This window comes from Haliaeetus leucocephalus, unplaced genomic scaffold (assembly GCF_000737465.1).
Source record: "Haliaeetus leucocephalus isolate CR32 unplaced genomic scaffold, Haliaeetus_leucocephalus-4.0 Scaffold849, whole genome shotgun sequence".
Taxonomy (NCBI): domain Eukaryota; kingdom Metazoa; phylum Chordata; class Aves; order Accipitriformes; family Accipitridae; genus Haliaeetus; species Haliaeetus leucocephalus.
The window spans coordinates 3,493,684-3,519,079 of record NW_010973285.1 but is presented as its reverse complement, the minus strand read 5'-3'; the positions used below and the strand labels follow the sequence as shown (position 1 = coordinate 3,519,079).

Genomic DNA, 25,396 nt, shown 5'->3' with positions numbered 1-25,396 from the left:
AAAGAAACCGGGAAATAAATACACAGAACTTCTCGATACGGGCTAGGCGCCGAACGGGGTCATCCTTGCACAACTCCCCCCACCCTGGTCCTCTCTAGCGGCTTGCCTTGCGTGCAAATACCGCTTGCAGCGACAAATGCAGACGCGAGGCAGAAAGGCAGTCCTGCTTGCTTCCGAAGCGCTTACCAAATCGTCGCACAAACAAGAGTCGCTTTTGAAAATCAATGCCACAAGTACACGGGTACGGAGCCGCAGAAGCGTCACCGCTTGCGCGGGATCCCCGGAGCCAGGTGGCTTTGTTGCTCATTGCAGGGTAGCCATGGAGCTCTTCTCTGCAGGTTGAAGGCTGTTTTGGGGGGAAATCCCTCTTGTGAGTTATTCTTACTGCTGTCGACCAGCGGGCGCTGGACTGGAGAGGGTGACTGTTCCCGCGACCCTGCAAGCTTCAGACAGCCTTGGGATGCGAGACTGAGGTGCTTCTGCCGTAAATTTGGGCAGAAATACGCACGTGCAGCAGCAGTATTGATCCAATCAGAAGACTCTTCATTTTCAGGTAGACAATACTTTCATTTGCTTTTGTCCAAGTCCAGTCAAAATCAATACACAGATCCCCAAAGGTAAAGTTTTTGTGACCTGACATACCGAGATCCACCTAATCTACCTATTTCTCAATTTATCTTGAAGCCCGCTGTTTACTTTGGTCTATTTAAGCCAGCGCTGATATTTCATTTCACACAGACAATGATTTTCTGAGATAGGGCATAAAAATTGTTCAAAGTGACTAGCCTAAATTTTACTTTAAACTCAGCCTTTGATATTGCTAACATTTCAAAATAAATATTAGAAAAGTAGCTCCAAGAATGCAGAACTATCAGTATTCAGCCTTACACAACTGAAGACACATTTGAGTTCCTTCACTATAATTTTTTCTTTGTAATTAAATTACATAGTCATCTTAACTTCCAAGATTATTAACACCCTACATGTCCATGGTAGAATTAATCTGAAAGACTCAAAAGAGTTTGTAAATTGAGCAAATCTGGATACAAAAATATTTGCTCAGATTCTGCTTATCACACATGAAGAGATTTCACAGTTCTTCTCTCCATTAAATATTTTTGATACAGTCAGGCTGTGATGTAGAAGAATCTTTACACTTTATACACCTTGGTCTGGTAAGACAGTTTCATCCACTGTACTTCCAGTAGATGAAAGCTACTCAGCTGAAAACAACCTGAAAATAAGCCCAGAGTGAGAAGAACAAGTAACTGATTTAGCAGTAGCTGAATCATGGAGGTTTCACCTCTCCTTGCTTCCTGTGAGTCAAATGTTCCAGTGAAACTTCTTAAGAATAGTTTTATTTCTGTATGGTGACTGGGCTAGTAATACAAACCCACTGTTCGCAATATTAATGCTCCTTTTCAAAATCAGAGACAACAGACAACTGTAGAATGACTAGGTTTGCCTACAAACCTGGCATCAAAGGAGGAATACATTTGCAGCCTCATACAGAGCACAAGTTATAGTGTCAATCTTTAAACCAGGACCATAATTTTACATACAGTCTGGAAATGCCAGCTGTTAGTTTCCAGTTCTAATTACTATCATACGATACTATTTCACAGTGTATCCCTGGTCTCCTAACTAACTTTGCCAGTACCACTATACTTCATGTGCTCAAACTTTGCAAATAGCAAGTTTACCACATTCTCTAACCACTTCCACAATCTTGACTCTTTCAAAGGGCCCCAGAACGCTGCAGAAAAGACTGGTGCAGAAACTAACAGAGATGCAGAATCCAGAACAAAGTGCAGAGCAAGGGAGTACTGGAACATCTTTCTTGGAAACTGGAACTTGCCTTCACAGAGCTCTCTCTCTGCCAGGAACTCAGAGCATTTTTTAAATATTTAAAATAACAGTAGTAATAAATACATAAACAAGTAGAACCAATATAAAGAAAAAATGCAAGGCAAGACAAAAGCATGTGGAATAGTGCATAAAGAGGAAGCAGCAAAAATTATGTCCTGTAAAAGACGGTTAGATTTGAAGATAAAGTCAAGGTAGAGGTATTATGTTTTTATTAAACTGTGTATTAATCTGTATTAAACGGTGTACTTTTATGGAAGGTATGAAACTCTGCAGGATTCTGAATCCTGTGGTGCATGGATTGTTTAGCCTGTGCAACTGCAGCACCTCACAGTTACCCTTGTTCCTCTCCTCATCCCTTATGGCTACAGCTACCTGTTGCCACTTGCCTTTGCTTATGAGTAGTAACCGAACAGTGAACTGGAGAGGCCCAGTCTCAACAGGTGCTCACATACACAAACAGCAATCAGAAGAGGCACGGCAGAGATCCCCAGAACACCAGCTAGCCAACAAACTCGGGCACCAGCGGGCTGCTCCCTAGGGTCACTTGTAGGCATTGATTCCTGATGGCTCCAAGTTTCTGCTTGGATCTGCATACTACCATGTGAGAGACAAGGATGTGATAAACCATCCCCAAAATAATTCCAACATGGATCAAGCTACAGGCAGAGCAGTTCAAGCCCAAACTCTGTCCTGCTGATGTTCCTGCCTGTTACTGACACTTCAAAGTGGAACTTCAGCAACTCTGAGAACAAAACAGCATAAGCCAAAGTACTTAAAAATTCCCAATAGAGAAGTTTCTAGAAATAAAGACTATGAGACCCCCAGTTCAGGTAACTAATAAAATTGGTCACCATGATACCCAACCACAGTAAGACATTCTGTAGGCAAGATACTTCAAAACTCAAAAGTAAATGAAGACATTACTATAGATAGCAGTAAACAGATTCAATAGAAAAATGCTATATGCTGTAAAACAGCCTAAGTTTTTGGGTACTGAGGATTTACAAGATAAACTCAAGTTGTGTTCTTAGGGGGGGTATCTCTGTGGTTGTCCCACTTAACACCAAACATCCTCCTTACAGATAAATGCTTTGTGGTCATCCATATGCTATCTGCATTCCTTTCTTCAAAAGTGGTGGAGAGAAGAACATAAGAGATGAGAGAAATGTCATCCTTTTTCTCTCTTTTTCTTAACTAAAAGAGGAATTCAAGATAAAGTGTGTGTGTGTATATATATATATATATACACACGTACCTTAAATAAGAGAGATACTTACACTACACAAAAATTCTCATCTGGTGCCAGCCTAGGCTTCAAAACTGTGGATATAGTAAGTGTAGAATGGCTCACACACAGGCAGTAATTTATACATTAAGATAAACACAGCTATAAAGAAATTTCCAGATGCTAATGAAAACAGATTTTAAGGTCAATTATATAACACACACACAGAGAAAAATGCAAAACAAAAGCATTGCTTACACAGTTTTCTCCACACGAACTGAAACAAAAAAACATATCACAGAAGTTTATGACAATACTTAATTCTGTACTGAAGGCCTTCAGATAAAAACAGTAATAAATGTGGTATAAGAAACTATAAGGAATAGGAAAAAAAAGGATTCTATTTTGCATTGCAGTAAATAATATGCATGGAAAACATCAAAATAATCTCACCGAGCACTTCCTGTAAACACACAGAATCACCTTTCCAAAACGTTTATTTTTACACACATCACAAAAGACAGCCATTTCTGGCTTTAAAATCATACTGTGAGTTTTATTTCCAAATTAACTCTTAACATACTCCACAACTTTAACTTCCTGACACTCAGATAACTCTATGACGCCTTTTTTTAAACAGATGCTAAGACAACTTTGGAGGCTAAGCCAAACTAACTGTATTTGTTCAAGCATTTTTAGTAGTTTACTTTGTTCTAAGTAAATGCATATGTAAAAATACCCATTTTAAAGAAATACACACAATGAGAAGGTAATACTTAGATTCTACACTTCATTGAATCAGACAGATACAAACTCATAAAGGGACAGGTGTTCACTTTCTAAACAGCAGTGGTAGCTTAAGTCATTGTTCCCTTTGGTTGCTTTCATGCCTTTCCTACCAAAAGTTTCCAGTTCCCACCTCTGTCAACAGAATAGCTCATGCTGAATGCTCACTGACCTGGTTTAGAAAAATTTAACTGAGTCAGCTTACACAGTCTGAACTAGTCCAGCTGATTTGGTCCAAAGCAGATAACAGAGCACTGACATGAATTCAAATGACAGCTGTGGGTACAGTGGCATCTGGCAAACAACCATAAGAGCAGGTAGAGATGGTGAAATCATTCCAGCATGTTTGGAAACAACAAAGCACATTCTGGACTTAGCCTGGGAATCTAAAACATATCAGGTACACATTTGTTTGTTTAAAAACCAAGCAAACCCCCAAGTACTTCCAATACAGTTAAGCAACAAAACAAATGCTTCTACAGTAGCCACTTATTTTAAAGATTTTGCAATTAAAAAGCAGTTTATATTTCATACAGGATTTGACATTGTTTGTATAACTTAAAAGAAATATGCTGTCATCATAAATTATTTGCCTGATAAATATTTAATTGTAATAAAATGTCTACATTTAAGCACTTTGGTGTGAAGAAAAAAAATCTAAACAGGATATTTTAAATATTTGCACTTTACAACTTCCTCCTTCCACATATGCACTCATAAAATATCATTTATTCAGAAACACAAAACACTTTTGAAGAGAAAGATAGGTAAACAATAAGAAGGTTCAGCATCTTGCATATTTGCACATGATTCATATTATTATTGCACCATGACACCTTCTATTCAGAATAAATTTAGTGCTACTGATCAGTAACAATTTCACAACTGTGAATAGAATTGAAGTTCTCAGTCTCTTTGGAAAGGCCAATGATCGAACAGCATTTGTCTGACTAACCTGGAGGAATCCTTCTCTCATCAACAGGTTTACTAATATTTTTTAAACCAGTGAAGTCATCCTGTATCTCATCACAATGAGTCCTTCAGGGCTGGTCCATCAACTGTTAGTGAGTTAATTTTCAGTGACAACAATGAAAGCTTGACTGTGCTCGAAATTCTTGCTCTTTTCCTTTGAAATTGCGACACCAATCAATTTTTGTGTCCGATGAGAAGACAGACGTTCATCAGCTGAAATCAAGCAATTCAGCTCTTCTTTGTTATCACACAGCTAATACAACAATTAAATTTGGTGTTGAATTGTCCAAGGAAGTGTCAGCCTGAGCTACTATGGCTACCATGGCCGATACAACCAACAGAGGAGATGGCAGGTCAGGTGTGGGAAGTACAGAAAGCACATCACGGTACCCTAGCTAACGATTCCTGCTTTCTAGGGAGCTTGCCCTACAGGCTTGTTCAATGGCAGCTCTAATCTCCCTGTTCTGTTTGTTGAACAGCAGAGAGAATTCATGAGGCTGCTCGTGACTCTAACAAAGTTCCACATGTTCAATATAAACAAAGTCAAAGCGCTAGTGAATTTTGATTCTTGAAACAACTGGAAAAAAAAGTATTATTCTCAAAGAAAAAAAAAAATTACCTCAGTTGTACCTCCTCTTCTACCTCAAACATCATGTTCTTTTTGCACGGATATACAATGGCTCCAAAGTGACAGGCACCTGAATCCAGCCTACCAATAATGCTAAATTAATTTGCATTGTTGGTAAATAAATTAATGTTTAATTTGCTAAATTAAACACTATGAAATACTTCATATAGAATATGTTGCTACACAGTCATTTAAAAAACATATCAATTGTATGCTTGGAATTGCTCGACTTGGCTTTTTTTGATACTGACTGTGAAGTTGTTAGTCCAGACCTAAAGTTAAAGAAACAAAAAAACACCAGTAAGAGGTTAAAATATACAATGCATACCTACACAAATTTTACAACACTGAGTATTTTTCTAAACTTTATTATTTTAAAATAGTTGTGTACTCAAGTTCCTAGAAAATCCTTACCTTTTTGTTCCTTGTGATGGATTTGTGCATTGCTGTCCTCTGCTTAAACCTCCTAAAAAGTAATTGGAAACAATCAAAATTAATTACTTTAATAAAGAAAAAATGCTTCAGAAATTACATACATGATAGAACTTTTAAAAGAACAGTTTTGGGTAAAGCTTTTCTTTCCTGTTTTTTTTTAACATAACTGAATTTAATCTGTCTCAAGCACATAATATTTTATTATCTGCAGTTTGAGTACTGTAGTTTATATTAACAATTTTAAAAGAGAAAACCAAAAATCCTTTAGTTTATTGAGTTCTAAGGGATTAATTTGAACCTTGTAGTTTTCAGAAAAATTTCAGCATAACATAGTTGATTTTCAAGGTGGCTGTTGAAAACTGTATTTTTAAATTTTTTATCCACTGGGGTGTGGGGGGCAAGAATCTTTGCCAACAGCAAGTTTTCATTTAAAACAAAGCCTGTTTGCGCATATAACAGTACTGCTTATAAAATTTTCTGCGTAAAAGATTCATATTGAAGTCTTAATTGTGTTCTGATAATTCTAACACACTAGCAGTCTATTTCCTCTTATAAAGCTCACAAGTTAGATTAGGGACAAGGTACTTTTAAGCAGATACTTAACTACCTGCACATGTCCTCTAATCTGGCCAAAGATTAACTCTTCATAAAAACCAGAAACTACTTGAGTAAATATGCTACTGGTTTGGCATGTTACAGGTGCAGTTATGTGATATATTTTATTAGCTGTAAACCAGGCTTGCAAGTTCCTGCCTTTATGCTTTAGTTCCCCACCTCTCTGTTTTTGCCAGCAGTTTACATAATGGAACTTTTCTGTCAACTGAATCTCTGAAACAATCCAGGTTGAAGACGTTTGCATTGATTTTTGCTTAAATCTCAGTTGCCTTACAAACGCCGTTCTGAACGTGATTTGGGGGTAGCAAACATGCAATTTACAGAAATGAGCAGTAATCCCTATGTCACCGTTGTGGCAAATGAGAATGCACTGTCTAACTACCAGCACATTTAGAAATATAGTTTGTCATGAAAACTGATTTGATTTTTTTTAAGTAAGAATGTTCACTCTTACACAGGCCTTACTCAAATGCACTAGTTACAAAAATCTCAAAGCCCTGAAAAGTTCAAAGTATACCACTTCCAAATTATTTTAATTGTACAAGCAGATAATTTGAATAATCAAATATATCCTAATGTGCATACTCACCAACTCTATTTGAGTTTTCCATATTATAAGTCTTAGTAGGAAAATCTTTTTTTTCTGTCAGCTCCTGGATAAGGCCTTTATTTAAGCAGACATCCACGTGTCTGTTAAATGACACAAGACTGTTGGTTTTCTGTTCTGAATTACAAACTGGACAAACAAGAACACTGTCTCCTTTGGCTTCAAAGAAACAGGAGGAACTAGTTTCTTCTGTATGTTCAGTCTTTTCAAAATGGTCTTCACTGTCTTCTGAAATTCTTTTGGGTAAGAGACACTGTTTCATACACACGTTTCTAGCTATGTCACTGAGATTGCTAGGCTGTCTTTCTCTGTGAGGTTTATCAGATGTTATCTGAGTGAATTTTTCTGTGCTACTGCTAGTACAGCTGTCAGATGTACTTGCAGACTGGTCTGTTCCTGCTAATTGATCCACTTTATTTTGACATTCATCAACATTTTCACTTTTAATTTGTGGAAGAAAGTTAAGTGTACTTTCTCTCGAATTGTCATTCTTGGGTATTTCCATGTTATCTTTAACAAGACTCCCACTGAGGCACTCATCAATATGCCTATTAAGCTCTTCCAAATTATTGCTGCTTTGCTCCTCAAAGCAAACGGGGCAGGTGAAGATCTTACACACATTAGAATTCTGTAAGTCTGTGACTTTCTTTGTTTCTTCAACAAAATGTGCTGATGATTTCTTCTCATGAAAGAGCTGCTTACCTACAGTTTCATTTGGAGGATTCTCACTGTTTAGTTGCCTTGCAGCTCGCTTTTTATCAAAGAAACTCCCTCTGGGAGATGCTTCTGAATTTTTTGTGAAACATTCTGGGTTGGACTTCTCTGCATGAAGCCTAAGAAAACTAATTTCTTTTCCTGATTTTAAGAAACTTGTAATGCTTTTTTGTTGGTACTTCTTCTCTTCTTCACTTAGAAATCCTGATACTCGTACACCTAATGATGAAAAACAAACCTGTAATACCAATTTTATGAAAACTTAATACTGATTCTTAATTAACACCTTTTGAGGTATACATCCACTCAATAAAGGTGCATTTTATCTCTAAACAGAGGCTTTACTACATGCAAATGCTAACAATGGATCACAAGGTCCATACAATTTTATCAGCCCTGAACACTTGCCCAACCGTATTAATTTCAATATGTATGAAGTTTTAACTGATTGCACCATACACGAAGCTATAAACTTAATAAAGTTAGATAGAATTCAGTCTGAAAGAGACTTTGCATGATGTTTCCCCACCAAAATATTTTTTTTCTTCAGCATATTCTAATACCACAGACAAATAAGTTTTATATATCACTGAATGGTTCAAGCAGAATGTTTAAGCACCTGAAACACATGGGTCTTAGAATCAAAACATGGAGTTTACTTTTGACAGGAATTTTCAAGTTTCTTGTGGAACATAGCATCTTCAAATCTATAAGCACTTTTACTTAAAGCCTTTGTTTCTAAAAGAGCTTATGGACAGAAACTTCCTGTTGCTGTGGTGCAAAGCAGGTTTAAAAATTCTTCTAAGGCAGCAGAATTAAGCACTGCTATGTGTTAAGGTTCTACTCTCATGCCAATGTGTATATTGTTCCAGGGATAACAGGTGGTAGGAAAAGTACAGCCTCAATTAGTATAACATTCCTGAGTCACCATTCAGCACTTCAGACCTGTTTCACTTTGGAAAAACTACCAGGGTAATGGAGAAAGGATAAATCCATTTACACTGATTTTACTTCAAAGTACGGTCTGCTACTTTGATACACTATAAGATCTAATTCTGAAAATGAAGAATGAGTTTCAAATTTTTACCCATAAGTCTTATCCGTAAAGGGTGAGGAGCAACACTATCAATTTCTGTTCCTAACAAGTCTTTAGCAACAGCAAATATTTCCTCCTCAGTAGAAACAGAAGACAGCACAGTTGAAGCTCTTGTTTTCACTTCAAAGTTCACATTCTTTAGCTTCAAGGTAACAGTTTTACCCTAGGCAAAAAAAAAAAAAGAAAAAAAAAAAAAAGGTTAAGCATGTCATATATGGCACAGAAACAACTATTACATAGCATCTATATAAGGGCCCTAAATCCACAGTCAAGACTGTGTCCTTATCTCTGTACAGCAAGGGGCATTGGCAAGAATTTGTCTGCAAGATTCTGCACTTGCTCCTAAACTGCTGCCAAAGTTGAATTCTCTGAACTGGGCCATTTGGCTATGGTTCCCAACAGACCATCTGCCACCAGTGCATGTTCAATAGATTTCATGCTCTGGCTACAGTCACAACTTCTACCCTGTCTACAAAAAATTATTTCCTCCCTTGGAAACTTTCAGTGCTAGATATCTTAACTTTGCTGGAAAAGCTACTAAGGATGCCTAAATGATATCCAATTAAGGATTCACTGAAAACTTCCTTCCTCCTGCATGGTGCTATCAGAACCATACACACAACATCTGTGTTTGGCACAGATATTCCCCTGGCAACACCTTCTAAACTGTTTGTGTGATTTAGCGTGTCCATCCAAAGGTAAATAAATGGCACTCCTCTTGTTTTGGTGCCTTTGTAAACTTATCTCTTTGTCCTTCTTAGCTGATTTCCCTTTCAACCTGTCATCTTTTGAGACAATCTTTCATGGCTGAAGAAGACTAATCACAATTCTTTTAGGTCTTCAGTGTTATTCCTTACTTTACCATAAAGACTTCTATAGAAAATATGAACTATTATTTCTAGATAATAAATAGAAATTTGGGGAGAAGGAATACAGGGACTGTTCCTACCATTCATACCGTTGAATGGTATGAATAACTTGTCAGCAAGTTTGGGACATGTTAACTTATTAAACTACACTACTGGCTATTGACTGGATCCTGTATGAATACAGGACAGAAACACAGTGTTTTAAATACATTATTATTACATGATTGACCAAAGTACAGCTCACAGACAATCAACTCTAGTATTTGGTTATAAACATTGCTTTTAGCATAAAATGTTTATATGCTAAATAACTTGGTTAATTAGTTTAATTTTTTCCATGCCTATTACTAGATAGCCACCTGAACAGTATCGAAATGCTACCTAAATCATTCTAAACATCCACAAATTAAAGAATGGAGACTTCTAAAGATAGCTTGCATGCTATATGATGCTGCTGAAAGCATTCACACTAACACTGCATTTAATAACTTTGAGTGCAAAGTGTTGCCTTTTTGCAAGTAAACAGAGAATAATGTAAATACCTTAAGTCCCTCCTTCTGTAGCTCTTGGGCAAGGTCTCTGCAGAGTTCTCGACACAAGCTGTACTGGTCTTCTGCTGTGTTTATTTCACTAAATGTTCTAAGATAAAAGATACGATCTTTTTTTCAGTATGAAACCTAGAATTTGTTCAGTGGCTGCCATCTAAAAGTATTTTTTGTATGGTTAAACAAAACTACATCAGAAGAAGGTTATACAGGTTTGAATGTTTCTTCAAGGAAAAATTAATATTAATACAAATATTATACAGAAAGATTTGTGCACACTTATGTTTTTCAAAATGCTTGCAAAGCCCTTCAAATAATGAAATAATCTGACTTTCAAATTTTCATGCACTATTTGAAAATGTATCAGATTTAAGGTCATTAATGCTTAAATATTTGCAAGAGAGAATACTAACACCAACTGAATTCATGGAGCCAGCCAACTTATTTGTATTTAATCTCCTTTGTACAGTGCTGTGTAACATCAGAAGAAAGAAGGGATTAGAAAGTCAACATCAGAGCCAAGTATCAGAAATAAATAATGCAGATGCTAAGAAAAAGATGCCAGCTAGGATAATTATGTCTAGCCTCAGAGGAGGAAAAACTATCTTTCTGCCAAAAATGTTGCTAACTGCCTTTGCTAAAGCTTCTTAGCAGGGGAATTACAGTATTATTTTTTTGTTGTGCATCTGCTTTTTAGTAATAATGTGAGAGGAAAGGCAACCTTCAGTTAGTAGTGGTTTAAAGAGAAGTAGGAAGCAAAACTTACAGCCGCAATGTTATCCTGGCAATGCTGCAGTGGTTTACAGCATGGCAATGCTGCAGTGATTGGGAAGCTGTAAAAGTCCCAAGTTTGGAAGGGGCAGGACAGAGAATGCTATTTCAGGCCCATCTCTCCCCCCCATATAAATTAGTTTCATTATCTCAGCATCCCATTGACATCTCTGGTCTAAAACTGTTTCCCTTAGGGAAAAAAGAAGGAAGAAAGAAAAGCAGAAAGGTAAAATAGGCTACTCGGATTGTCTGTCTGTCTGCAAACCAGCACAAGACTACAGCCATAAATTTCTCGGCTCTGGTGGTACCAAATGTTACGGGGCTTACTTAAGCTGCCCAGAACTATTAAGTCTCAATAAGAATAAAAATCTTTTCTTATCTTCTTTTCTAATAAAAGAGAACACATGAGGGTAGGGCTAATTATTATGGTGCTCTACAGAGTCTCCTTGCAATATTTCCTTTTAAAAAGTGAACTGTTAGAAATTACATACACCACATTCTTAAGGAACTTTACATTGGTAAAAACTTAAAAGTTAGTAAATGTAACCAATTTTAGTTAACCATGCAAAATTATTGTCTGCTTTGCAAGTCTACCTTATGCTATGCTTTCTATGCATGTGACTGCAGGCTACTAGACTGATAATGACATTAAACTGGAACATATAAAAAAAATTCAAGCCCATATATATTTCTACTCTGTATTATGGCTTAAAGACCACTTCGATGCATTAAAGGCATTGGAGAATCAGATGATAAGTAAAGAGAACACACAAACTGACAAAAGTACCTCCATAATATTCTGAAGCCAAGGGAAAAAAAAACAATGAAAGCTTGAATCTGACTTAGCGAGCTTGTTGTATATGTGTTTTTTTAACATGTATAAATACAGAATGAAATTATATGACTAACAAAAGTATACACTACTTGGCATTAAGTAGGTTTAGTGATTAATGTATTTTTTTCAATATTGAAGAGGCATACCTTTCAGTGCTCATACTTTTTCTTTCTCCATCCCTTTAAAAAGAAGAACAATTTATTATACTCAGTTTACCTAGAACTGTTATCTTTTCAATAAACTCTGAGTCAACCAATCATGCTTCAATAACTAACAGCAATCTCTTCTCTAAAATCTGGATGTTAAACTTTTTCTACAAATCTTGTACATCAAGTTTAAGTGAATGCAAAATGGAGAATGTTTTTTAAAAAACCCTGAGGCTACTGTAGATGAACACATATATTAGCCATAGACTTCAATAAAAATAAACAGTTTGTAAAAAACCAACCAACCAACCAACCAAAAACCCCTAATAAAACTCCCCTCCCTTATCAGGAGGAGTCTTATTTAAAAACAAAACTAACTACAAATCCTGGGCTGTCTCACCTAGCTATAACTGTGAAGCACTGCTCCTGAACATACTATGTATATTTGAGTATTTGTTTACCTGAGAAATTAGTTTGCTTTCTGTCTAAATTATTGCCCATGTTAAAGGTGATCTGTTAAGGCTTTTTTTGTTTGTTTATTTCTGGTTTTAATTAGGTATCCTTTAACAACTCTTCTCCATATAAGGAGTTCCTCAGAGCATTTTCTTTTTAGGTCTTTCTTCTGTTTGTAAGTATTGGAAATTACAAATTTGGTATCCTTAGATTTTCCTAAAAGACAGTGGTCAAAGACAATGACCATAAGATGAACCATTTACTGAGGACTCAGGTGTTGGTAGGGTAAGGGCTTGCTTTCTTCACATTAAAATCACTGAAATCAAGTTGGTGCTAATAAAAACAAGACCAAGAAATACATTTCTTACACTACACCATTAAAAATGTGTTCCACTTCACAATGATAATCTTGGCTTTTGAAATGCTCCTTTAGTTTTGTTTTTTTTTAACGTACTGGGAGATTTCCCACCCTGTATACCTAAACAGGTTGAATAAAGGGAAAGAGTGCACCAATTATTAAAGGACGATTTGAGGTTGCTTAAAAGAAACGAATATTTGGAAACCCACATTTTATCTTTTATCAAGTCACCTCCCTAAAGTCAATCTTACTGCATATTTTGTTTCAAGTCAACATACTTCTGAAAATAAAAAAAAAAACAACTCAAAAGACTTGTGCTAGCACATTACTGGTCTACAAACTGCTAACTGTATATATTAGTTTGTAGTCAAATGGAAAAAATGGAAGATCTATTACTGTCAGAGAAGTAACAGAAAAAATACAGAATAGGTCTTTTGGAAGTACGTAAGACACTTTGGAACTCCTAATGAAACCAAATCATTGTCAAGCCATTTTAAAATAGAGTTTCAGCACATTGGGAAGGCTAGAAGGGTATTTAAGGAAGGAATATTTAAAAGAAAGGACTCAATCCTAAATTAAGACTCTTGGTTACACAAACAGCAAAATGCTATGTTTTCTTTTTAAGAACAAGTGTTCCCTGTTTGTATCCAGGACAGGCTTAGAAATGACACACATTATTGAAAAGATGTATTCACTAGTAAGCCTGATTTCTTCCCTCCCAAACAGGAGGCTAAAAGCCATTGAAGTAGTATGAGCTGTGAAGGAATAGATATGAAGAAGGATATAAAATCTTCAGTTCTATTCCAGCAAATTCACAAGTTGATATTACAAATATGTACATAAACACAATAGGAGATACAGAAACTTCACTTACTTTCATTAGAAATATGACAATTTACTACCAGAGAAGATCAGATACCAATGCGATTTTCATTACAATCAGATAATAATAAAACCCAATGAACATATATTGTTTTTATAGAAGAAACAGGACTGAACACCTCTGCTTAGGATAACTCATTTCTCTTTAGCTATTTTAGTAATTATGAGGTTATCCTAAATGATACTGACTTGATTTCTTGATATACGCTTATGCACAACTTCTCTGACAGACTTTTTGGATTTCATAGAATCATAGAATGGTTTGGGTTGGAAGGGACCTTAAAGATCATCTACTTCCAAACCCCTTGCCATGGGCAGGGACACCTTCCACTAGACCAGGTTGCTCAAAGCCCCATCCAACCTCGCCTTGAACACTTACAGGGATGGGGCATCCACAGTTTCTCTGGGCAACCTGTTCCAGTGCCTCACCACCCTCACAGTGAAGAACTTCTTCGTTATACCCAACCTAAACCTATCCTCTTTCAGCTTAAAGCCATTACCCCTTTTCCTATCACTACATACCCTTGTAAAACGTCCCTCTCCGGCTTTCTTGTAGGCCCCCTTTAGGTACTGGAAGGCTGCTATAACTCTCTCAACCTGTCTTCATAGGAGAGGTGCTCCAGCCCTCTGATCATCTTTGTGCTTGAGCAGGTCCACGTCTTTCCTATGTTGAGGGCCCCAGCGCTGAACACAGTACTCGTATATTAGACACAGGTGTACAGACTTTTGCTTTTTAATGTTTGGCTGTTGTGTGTACCTTAGCCGTAAGTATAACAATAACAGGTATCAGAGATCTTTTAAAATATATTAAACAAGCCAAATTTTCATATTTGTCAATAAAATATGTCTCATAATGTACAGTATGTAACATACAGAAGGAAAAATTTAGAAAAATGTAAACACAGGAGAAAAAAAAACACACCTACTTTTCCAAATGTGTTGAACCCAAACCAAGGGAAATATCCAAGAAATTACGCCAAGATGCTTCTGAAAAAAGAAGAGAAAGCAGTGCCCTCTGCTGGTAGAGTTCTGAGCAAGTCACAATTCCAAGGGCTTTTAACATCTTCTCCGTCACTTTTCCTATACCTGGCACCTGAAAAAGACTAAGTATCATTGTGCTGGAAACTTCCCATTTGCCGATCCAATACCATGAACAACTTAAATCAAACACAGATGGGCAGATTACCTAGAAAAGTACCTATCTTCAGTAGAAATCTTGCTTTTAGAACATATGGAACATACATGATTGCATAGTAAATGTCATGGTATCTCTTACCTTTCTAATAGGCAAATCTTTTAGGAAGTCTAGCACTGCTTGTCTCTCAGGAGCAATTCTGCATTGCCCATTAGGTTTATTACGGTCGCTGCACATTTTTGCTAACATTGTATTAGGTGCTATTCCTTAAAAACAAAGAAACAAACTCCATATTTTTAAAAAATACAAGACAATGTTTCATTTCAACTGTCCAGTATTTAAAAGCACAGGAGTAGCTTACACATTTGTCAAAGACTAAACATAAGCAAAAGCATGACAATAACCCATAACCAGATTTGCTGGAATTCTGCAAAAAAATTTTGTCATAGACATGTGAGAACGTGGTAGATATATGCACCAGGTAAAGTATACCTACTATTTTAAGATAGTCAGGGTAACACAACATGCACTAATCAGTCACGAGGGGTTAAATACCAAGTGTTTAAAAATAACATTAGTTACATAATTGAATGACTTCATGATGGTGATTATGGAAAGACAAAAGGAGATGTTTATAATGGCAGTTACAATGAACTCTTAATGAGAAGGAGATATTTCTTCCTTGTATTTCAACGAAAAGACTAAATTAATTTTGACAAAAAATTACCAAATTAAAGTCTTTTATGGGCTACCACTGCTATGTAGTCATTTAGAAATATATATATATTTTTCATTGACACTGGTAGGGATGAGGAGGGATTGCTCTTTTCTATCAAAGTAACTGTTTTTACAAATGAGCTCTGGGATAGGTTTAGCAAGAAAATCGAATTATTCTGCGTTACAGCCCTAGTAGTCTAAATTTTGATTTGCTTACTGATATAATGTATTATTCAAAATGGTAGAAGTCATTCTATTTATTATTGATTATCAGTATTTCTTCAATTAGCCTTCTAACTGTTTTTCATTTTTGGGCTTAACATCCCTGACTGACTTATAAAAGTCACGTCTGTTTTCTAAACACTAACTTACCCTTAGGAAGACAAAAATTAGTATTTTGTTACCCCTCATGAGATAACATAGATGGGAGGGGGGTCTCATCCTGCTTCTTCCTATTATTAGCTGCTCCTTTACCTCTGCTTACATTCAACACTTCCCTGGCCTTCCACATCTGCTTCATAAAGCTCAGCACTCCCTGATGCCTCACTGCCCTGGTTCACAAAGCAGTTCGGATGGCATCCAAACTAAGTGGCTAGGGACACACTTTTTTTAGTGACCTAATCCAGATTATTATCAAAAGAGTTGAAACTTACAGGTAGGTTGCCTAAAGTCAAAAGACGTAAAACTTGAATGGTAAGTATTTTAAAGGTAGTGAATAGTTTATTAACTTCAACACATATTTACTTAACTGAGAACTAGCTTTTTAATGAATTTTGATACTGCCTTGAGCAAGGAACAGTGTGGAGAACTGTTAGAAATACTTAGTAATGTGGATCTGCTCTTCGAACTAACAGCAATTTAGCAACCAGTGACAGATTTCACTATGACCACTGGCTTACGAGAACAATTTACATGAAGCACTAAACCCACAACCACCAGTGCTAAGATTAGCTCCTGCGTGCACTGGTCATTCTTTCACACTACTTGTATTTCAAGAAGAAATACGTAAAAAGATGATGTAATTGTTTCTATGATTAAAAAAACCCAAACAACCAAAACAGAGTGGCTTTGATAGCCATAAGATATCTTGAAACACTTGAAAGTCAGTCTTTGCAGACTTGCAAAGAGAGCATATTTCTCTGCAGCACAAGATTGCTGTGGCAATGCTAATTTCTTAATTAATGCCCTCTGAGATTAGAGTAGGAGACATCGTGGAAATACAAAGCATTATTATTATTATTATTATTATTATTATTATGATGTGTCTGAATACCTGCACTAGCAGTCAGTTGAGTTTTCTGCTCAATTCTAAAGCGAATTTCCTTCACAACTTCCTCTGCAGAAGTTCCAAAGACAACCGAATTTGCCACTGATTGATCTCTTTGTCCAGGGTGGTCATCCATCAGAGGTGTGTTGTCTTCAAACAGTACCGGTGAAGAAGAGTATCCACCTTCGTTAAATTTGGCAGACATATTTATATTATCTTTACGTATGTTAGATAGAAACACAAACAATTAATCCATCCATATAAAACATACACTTTATTGATGTCCTTCTGCAGTGGCTGAAGGGAATTCATTAGCAGTTTTTTTTTTTCTGTTTGGAAAAAATATATAATTATTTAGCCAAGCAATTGCACTGCTTTTTTGTTTGAAGAAGGGAGAGTCATAACTGCTTTTTTCTTAATATGATTTGAGCTTGGCTGAGATTGGAAGAATTGGCTAGGACACTGGACGTAACTTCCAGAAAATCAATAAGGTTTAATGGCCTGTTGCTGTAGCAGCAGAAAACCATCAAAATTTTGGCATTATTTTTGTTTCATATCAGACTAAAGGCCAGATACTCCCTTTTCTTGTGGAAATAAAAATCTTTTGCAGAATTTTTTTCAATGTCTCCAAAGAAAATTAGCGTTCTGGAATATGTGGTTCTAGAACCATCAGCCTGGTCAGCTTCCTGTTCTCAACTGCAGTCATGGTAGAACAAGTAATGTCAGCAGCCCTTGCTTTACTATTATGGTTTCCCATTCTTAGTGCTTGTTTGTGTTTCTGAAGAGCAAAGATATCAGAGAAGTATGAAGAGGCACATAGCTACACATCAGTGATACTCATTTTGTAAAGACTATGCCAGTTTGTTTCTTTCTATTCTATCAGTGTTTTTCAGTAGTAGTGTATCCTTGATTATCCTCTTAATGACTATTTAGATAATTTCTGAATACCTATAATATAAATGTTGCAGTTTTTGTACCAATCAACCATTTGTATGACTCCTCCTTTTTTATTATTCCCAATTGGGTATACAGTTGTGGATGTGGTTCCAACTCCATCTTCTAGAGCCAAGCGAAATCCATTCATATCTTAAGCATTACTGCAATTCCTGCAGTGTTCATTACTTTATATATTTTTAGTTTTGTAAAATAATCATGTAACTAGAGCTTACACACACTGGTTTTGCAGCCAATTTCTCATGTTTCTGATGTACAGGACTCAGTATTTTAGGAAACATCTTTGCAAAATATAAACAACCTTTAGAACAGTAAGTTTATTTATTCTATACCTCCTTAAGTCATAAGATTATTACTACTTATTTGCAAAATTATCGTGTTGAAACGTAAAGGAAAAAGACACACCTAAAACACTCGGTTTGGGTTTAGTAAACCTAGTACCACTTTTCACACATTTTACTCAAGTTAAAAAAAAATTAAAAAATCCTTCAAGTCCAAATCATTAGCAGCACACCTTTTATGCATGGGTGAGTAGTAAAGGAAGTTAACCTGTAAACTAACAAATCAGAGGTTGAGAGTATATGGGAAGACAAATTACGCAAGGACTTAAGAATCTACACTTTCAATGGGTGCAGCTTATCTGAAGCTTACATTATATGCATGTTTGACCGGTACCCCCTGCTCCTGACCCCTGGTAATGTGGTTAGCATAACTAATGCTGTTTTATGAGGCAAGCAGCCATTCTCTGGGACTGAGTGGGTCACGTACTCGTTCCCTTTCCCCTCTTTATCAGGCCCTGAAGGTCCTGTCACCAAGAAGACAAACCAAACAGATTTATTCTACCCCTCCCTACCGCCCTCAAGGTTCCTGGGCACCAGGCCGGTTACTCCCTTCCTTGCAGGCCTTCAAGGTCCCAAGGACCCGGCCAACCCGGTGTTGTCGATGACCCTGCCACAGAACAGGGAAGCGTAACAGCACCCAGAGCACTGTGTGTAAAACCAAGCAGTTACAAGTCCTAAGGGGAAACTTGGACCAGGACTGCTGCTGGACAGTGAGACCAGGACCCCCCAGTGGCTAGGGACACCTCCACCATCGTCTGCTTCCTCTGAGGATGGACGGAGTGATTAGAAATTATAAGTTAAGTTGTATTATAAATTCTGTATTACTTAGGTCATTAGAAATAAAAAATTAAGTTGTATTATAAATTCTGTATTATGCTACTTATAGATTGTACTACATTGATTCTGCTTTCAAAAACCCTGTGTTATTCTAATAATAAATTCTCTCTTATACTAATCATAATTTCCTGTTAAGAAAATAAAGCTTAAATTCTAACTACGTTTAGTGTCATCATCATTCTGCCAAGGATCCCTAAATTAAACCGTCTGTCCCCTCAGTGTCAGGTGACTGCATGAAAAGAGTAATTTGCTTACCTTTTTCTGTAGTCCCTTCTGTGTTAAAAAAGAATCTTCTCTTATCTTCAGGCCAGTTCAGTCTTTCCTCCAAGTGCTCTGTTATGTTCAGATAGGCTTCATCTAGGCCCATAGGCATAAAATTGGGATCATATTCGGTCAGTATTTCTCTAACCTTGATAAACACATAGTGAAAGTTTAAAGCCTTGCTGCTGTTAAGAGCAGATCTTGACACACAATTATGAGGTGAAAAAAGGTACTCTGAAACTTCAAGATGACCAATCTATATTAAAGATATTTATAGAACAAATTGTTTATTTCTATTGGAAAATTACTAGTACTGCTTCTCACAAGTAGCAAGATACCAATGGTTAAGTGAGAACTAAACAGACTTTGAGCAGTGTATTTTACTGCAGAGGTCATTAAGATCAGTGTACAAGGACTCCACAGGCACTAGGTTCACAGACACTGCAGTAACCACCTGAATAAAACTCTGGGGACCTGGGAACTCAGCAAAGCACATGAGGTGATGCACCTTTCTGTGCACTGCATGTCAGACATCCCATATGCAAAGGTTAAAAAAACCCCAACACTTAAGTTTTAAATTACATTCAAACTAAAGTTATAGCCAATGTTTTATAGCACTGGTTAATGCCACAGGAAAAACTTGTTAAAAAAATCTTTAGTGGTAAGTGCATCTTCCCAAAAGGCAACATAATAAATTAAATGATCAAAATAAAATCTCTACCTTTTCTCCTCTTTTTTTTAAACAAGGAGGAAAAATTGAATGCATCATGTTTTCTCTATCGGTTTTGGTCAAATTCTAAGGTACCACAACATTTGTTCACATGCACTTCATCTTTCTGAAACTGATTAAAGATAGGATTCACTGCTCAACTTTTAATGACAAAATGAAATAAATTTAAATATTTTCAATCCAAATTCCAAGAGAAAAATGTAACTAAAAAGCCAAATCAACCTGAACCTTTAATACTTTACCTCAATCAAACAACAAATGAAATATGTATCATGAAATCCAAGATCCTTAACAAGTTCAAACCCCTTCTGAAATACTCATACTCATATATGCTTTTTTTACAGCAGAAGTGAGAAAAATAAGATCAAAATTAGTAATTACCTTCCCTTATTTATGTGAAGAGATTGAGGGTTCATAAAAATACATAAATAAATAAATAAATAAATAAATCTTGGTGTAATTTTATTGACATCAGGAGACTTGTGCCATGCACTAGTCTGATTTAAGACCTACAAAAGATCTTCTTTTCTTTCTTTTTTTTTTTTTAAACAGGATTTGAGGTATCCTAAGTATTTCTCCTGGCACTAAGTAAAATTACTTCCATTACAGCAAAATGTGATTTTTTTTCTCCTTAATTTTTCACTCGTTATTTCAACTTCCTTCTTTTAAAACAAATGAATCTGCATTTAGAACTCACTTATGCTCTTTGCTTCTCTCTCCAGTAATTAGCAGTTGAAATGATGATTATGCATTGTATGAAATTATTATCTCCATGTTTCCTATGTACTTGCAGCTTCCTAGTAATTAGATTATGCTCCATGGTTTTGAAGTTTCAAGAATAATAAGGCTTAAGTGGTATCACTAGTTCAGTATACCGTTTTGAAAATCTATCAGCACCATTAAAATGGCAAGATGGGCGAATGCAATGCTTTTTCACCTCCTTGCCCAAAAGCACCAATGTTATGATCAACTTATATTCAAAGCCCCATCACGAAAGAGTTTAAATATTAAACTACCACTTTTCACACTATCTAGAACTAGATGTATTGATAAGAGTCTAAAGCCAGATATGCTGACTTTTGGTTAGAGAGCACTTTCAGACTTACCTCTTTACTCACTTTGCCGTATTTTTCAAAGTTTAATGGTACTATAGTTAGATGTGGACATAGCTTTTTAGCAATAAATCCAGGCATGGCTGCACGTACACCAAATCTCCTAGCATGGTAATTTGAGGTAGACTTAGGAGAGATTAAATAAGTTTAGTGTTCAGTAATCAAGTTTTTCCTGAAGTTCAGTGTTAAATAATCAAGTTCTAGTCACATATCTCCACACAGGAAAGACTGACAAGGCTAAGAGTTTATATGCATTGCCCGCCCCCCCTTTCAATCTGTTTACATCCTTTAAACTTTCACCAGTACACTTTTTACTGAAAAATAAAATCTAGCTTACATGGTCTAGTCTAAGACATGTTTTCTCTATTAGTTTTGTCATTTTTTCCACACTTATAAAAATTCTCTATATAACAGTGTCATATTATGTTATTATTGTATGGTTTATTATGCTTTAGATTCATGTAACTGATTTCTGTATTAGCTTGACATTTGGCCTTACCAACATACTCATCGATCCCACTGCTATAGGCTTTTCCTTCAGCTCTGGATTGTCTCTCATTTCCACAGCTGCGTAGAAGGCATCCATGTCAATGTGTACAATTGTACTGCTAAGGTTACGGCTCTGTTCCAGTTCTATCACAAGTTTGTCCACCTGAACAGAATAAATCAGTAATTGAAAAACTATTAACCTGGCAGAAGTGCAACAGTACAGATGATCCTAAAAACTCAAATGCATCTGGCATATAGTTAAAAAAAAAACCCCAGTAAACCCAAACCCCACCAAACCAGCACCAACAAAAAAACTCCAACCAAGTTTCTGATTAAACTTGCTCTTAGAACTCTGCTGCAGCAAATGGCACAAAAAAACCCCCCAAAACCCAATGAAAAAAACCCAACCCAACAAACAAAACCCCACCTTTGTGAGGAAAAAAAAAAAAAAAGATACATCATCTGATTCAGACAGAAACTTTATAAGACCATTGAATATGCAGATTTGGCTACTGTGATACAGCTTATTTTAAAAAAACAGAAAACATGGTATTAGAGAATTTCCAACACTCCTAAATTAAGCTATCATACTTCAGAAAATTGCCATAGACAGTTGAGGAGAACACCAACAGCTCACAGGGCAGATCCATCTACCTGACCTGTCAGAAATAAGGTCTCAAACAAACAGATTCATTTATTGCTAAGTAAACTACTGTTAATCCCTTCATGAAACTCCTCAGTATTTGTTACAGGAATCCATATCATATAAGGCTGGATTGCTAGCAAAACTGCAAGGTGACTTTTAATGAAAAGTCCATACATAGGAAGTGCGTTTCACTGCAAGAGTTCAAGATGTATCTTCTACTAGTAGACTGTGAGTGGTACTCCTGCCTCATCAGCTCCATGGTGTTGTGAGGCAGAAGCCAAGCACAGAGACCACTCCATGAAATGTTTTAATTGTGCTTAATTTGTTTGCATTCTTTTACTAAAAGACTTGCAGATCATGTGCTTGTTTCTGAAATATCTTTCAACTATGAATGAGGCACGAACTGTCAGTGTCACCAGAAAGCATGAGTGCATTATTTGACAGGTGATTTTTAAGGTCTACTGATTTAAGATGTCTATGTTGGCAGTACCACATCATTCTAGAAGCGAAAGAGAAAATATGTAAATATATATATTAAAAAAAGTGCTATCAAACTATGATTATCTAACCACACTAATGACTATGCTAACCTCTATTTACACAACTAAAGAGTGCTACTGCTAGAAAAATACCCAACAAATAGGCATAATAGAGCTCAACAAATGCAAATAGTGAAAAGAACTGAATTTTCACTTCGCGTACAAGCACAAGGACACACACACATTCATGACATCAAAGTACCATTACAGAAATGTCTCTTGATTGATTGCAATGGGTTTAGGGTCCTAGACAGGAATGTTTACATGCAATTTGCATGGTTACTTGAAGACAGTTTCTCTCTTTCTCCCCTTGACAGAGCTGCTTAATAAAAAACATAAAATCCTTATCGGAAAAACCCATCTTTGGAGCTGAAGATACTGAAACCAAGGCGAGTGGCTAGGAATGTTCTAATTAAATTGCTGGGTAATGATTTACAAAGTCTTTTCTCTGTTTTGTTCCAAGTAGATTTGAGGGATGAAAGGCTAGAATGGGGCCTCAAACTAGGCTATTCCATACAGAAGAGCACAGTATGTTGCCTGAGGCTGAGAAAACTGGTTTAGACAAATTAAAAGCACAACAGGAAAGCCATTCAAACAGCAACAAAAAAATTGGGGAATTTACATTATTGTCATTACGCTACTAATTCAGCAAGGATTCAAATCACCGTATAATCATGAGAAGCATCCTTATTTTAAACTATACTTTACAGATAATTTTCAGGTTACTCTCAAATTCAAATTGCTTAATTAATTCTGTTAATTGCTCCTCCAGTTACATAACTTCTGTATTTCAATTTATCACATTTATAACAAACTTTTTTGGTTTTTTTCTCCCCAAATGTATTTCTAACATGATACTTCCTGATCAGCTAACATATGTACCTAAAGAATGAAATAAAATTACATTAAACTAATCAGAAATACAAAAACATAACTCTTCAGCAAAAGCAACTGATACAAGTAATATGCCAAAACAAAACACACTCAGACGTACTCAGGGAATTCTTGACACCTACAAATGTTTCCTTGGTAAGATAAGGAAAGTTAGAGAACAGTTCCTTAGAGACAAGCCAGATTGACCAGTTTTTAAAAGCTGCTTTCAATTTTCCTTTGAAGATAAAAAGAGATACTAAGTTTTTTTATTTCTAAGCTAGATGAAAAAAAAAAAACTAAAAAGTACAAATTGCAATTAGAAGTTTAGTTTTGCTTATAGTGACTTCCAGACAATTTAAAGAGTAACCTCTCATTCTTTCTTACGCCATGACACAAAATACAAGTTTTCTATCTTAAATTGCTTTGTCAAAGTAAGACAGAAAAGATTATTCAAAATCCTTTGTATCTGTAAAAGCATCTGACAAAGTGAAGAGATAACAGTGATACCATTTTAACACAACAGTAACTATTTACAGAATAAACATCTGGGATAAAACCCACATGGATAAAAATAGCAAACATCAGTACAGCAGTTTACAAATCTGGTAGCAGCTGGATACTTTTTAAAGTATTGTTAACTACTGCTGAATTTCAAGGAATTCCACTCTAGGTTGTCAGCATAATCTAACTCTGTTACAGAAAAGTTTTCAAAACTTAAGAATTACATGATACTGTACAGTATAGAATTTCCCTTAAAAGAAGACAATGACATTCATTAGGAAAACTTCAAACTACCTTTCACATTAAAGATTATTTTAAAAAACACTCCAATAAACAAACAAACAAAAACCCAAAGAAATATTTGTACACAGAAATGGCAGTTTTAAGAAGACTTATTTGCAAAATCAATGGTCATAAATGCCCTTCTGCAAAGGTGGCCTAAGGAAAACTGTAAAAATATTAAAAAATGCCATCACAAATTCCTTGGCACACACACACTCTAGTGGTGAGAAAGACAGCATTACGTTGCAGATTCTACACCTTATATTACTGTTTCCACCATGTAACCAGGATTTTGTCCAACAAAGCCAGTTAATTGAGGAATTTTTTTGTTCATTTGTTTTTACATTACAGCACTTACATCAACTGCCAGCTTAGGAAGCTGTATCTGAGCCTCTAACCATCCTACAAACAAGACTTGATCTGCAGATGAGAACTTGCAGCATTCATAGGAGTAGATACATGGATACCTTTGTAATTCTGGAGTACCTCCCACTTACAAATTTTAGGAGAACAAATTCTCTCATGGCATATCAGAAGGTAGTATTAAAAAGAAGAGTTAAAGAACTCTGTAGACAACAATAAAGCAGAAAAGAAGAGAGATGACTGTATCCATATGAAGAGCTAGAGAAGCCGATTAAACAACACACGGCACATATTAAGAAAACCAAATAGGACAAACAAGACTTGCAAAGTTAAAGGTGGATATAATGGCCTGGGGAAGACTAGTTGGCAGGTAAGTGATAGGAAAAGGGAGAGGCATTTAGGCTATCAGACACAGAGAGATAATGACTGGATGGGCCAGGAGACTGGGGACTTCAGTGGGGACTCTTGGTTCATAGACAAGCACTGTGTTGGAAAGAGGACTGATGGTATTCTGGGGATGTGGGACAAGAAAAGGAAAACTCT

General features: G+C 36.1%; 1 protein-coding gene across 7 annotated transcripts in view; it reads right to left on the bottom strand.

Moving 5' to 3' along the window:
* Positions 1–3,554: 3,554 nt before the first annotated feature.
* POLK (polymerase (DNA directed) kappa) overlaps positions 3,555–25,396 on the bottom strand; it is a 38,521-nt gene continuing 16,679 nt past the window's right edge. For 3 of the 7 annotated variants that reach the window (XM_010582828.1, XM_010582830.1, XM_010582829.1), the window contains exons 4-15: positions 21,660–21,812; positions 21,155–21,286; positions 19,313–19,466; positions 16,932–17,141; positions 15,083–15,207; positions 14,733–14,899; positions 12,114–12,146; positions 10,359–10,455; positions 8,939–9,110; positions 7,120–8,070; positions 5,895–5,946; positions 3,557–5,752 (exon numbers count right to left, since the gene is read on the bottom strand). In XM_010582828.1, the coding sequence (XP_010581130.1) occupies positions 5,668–5,752; positions 5,895–5,946; positions 7,120–8,070; positions 8,939–9,110; positions 10,359–10,455; positions 12,114–12,146; positions 14,733–14,899; positions 15,083–15,207; positions 16,932–17,141; positions 19,313–19,466; positions 21,155–21,286; positions 21,660–21,812 (2,331 nt within the window). In that variant the 3' untranslated portion in view covers positions 3,557–5,667. Of the gene's footprint in view, positions 5,753–5,894; positions 5,947–7,119; positions 8,071–8,938; positions 9,111–10,358; positions 10,456–12,113; positions 12,147–14,732; positions 14,900–15,082; positions 15,208–16,931; positions 17,142–19,312; positions 19,467–20,039; positions 20,128–21,154; positions 21,287–21,659; positions 21,813–25,396 lie in introns of those variants that run through there. The other 4 variants (XM_010582831.1, XM_010582832.1, XM_010582834.1 and 1 more) reach the window with 4 other exon arrangements.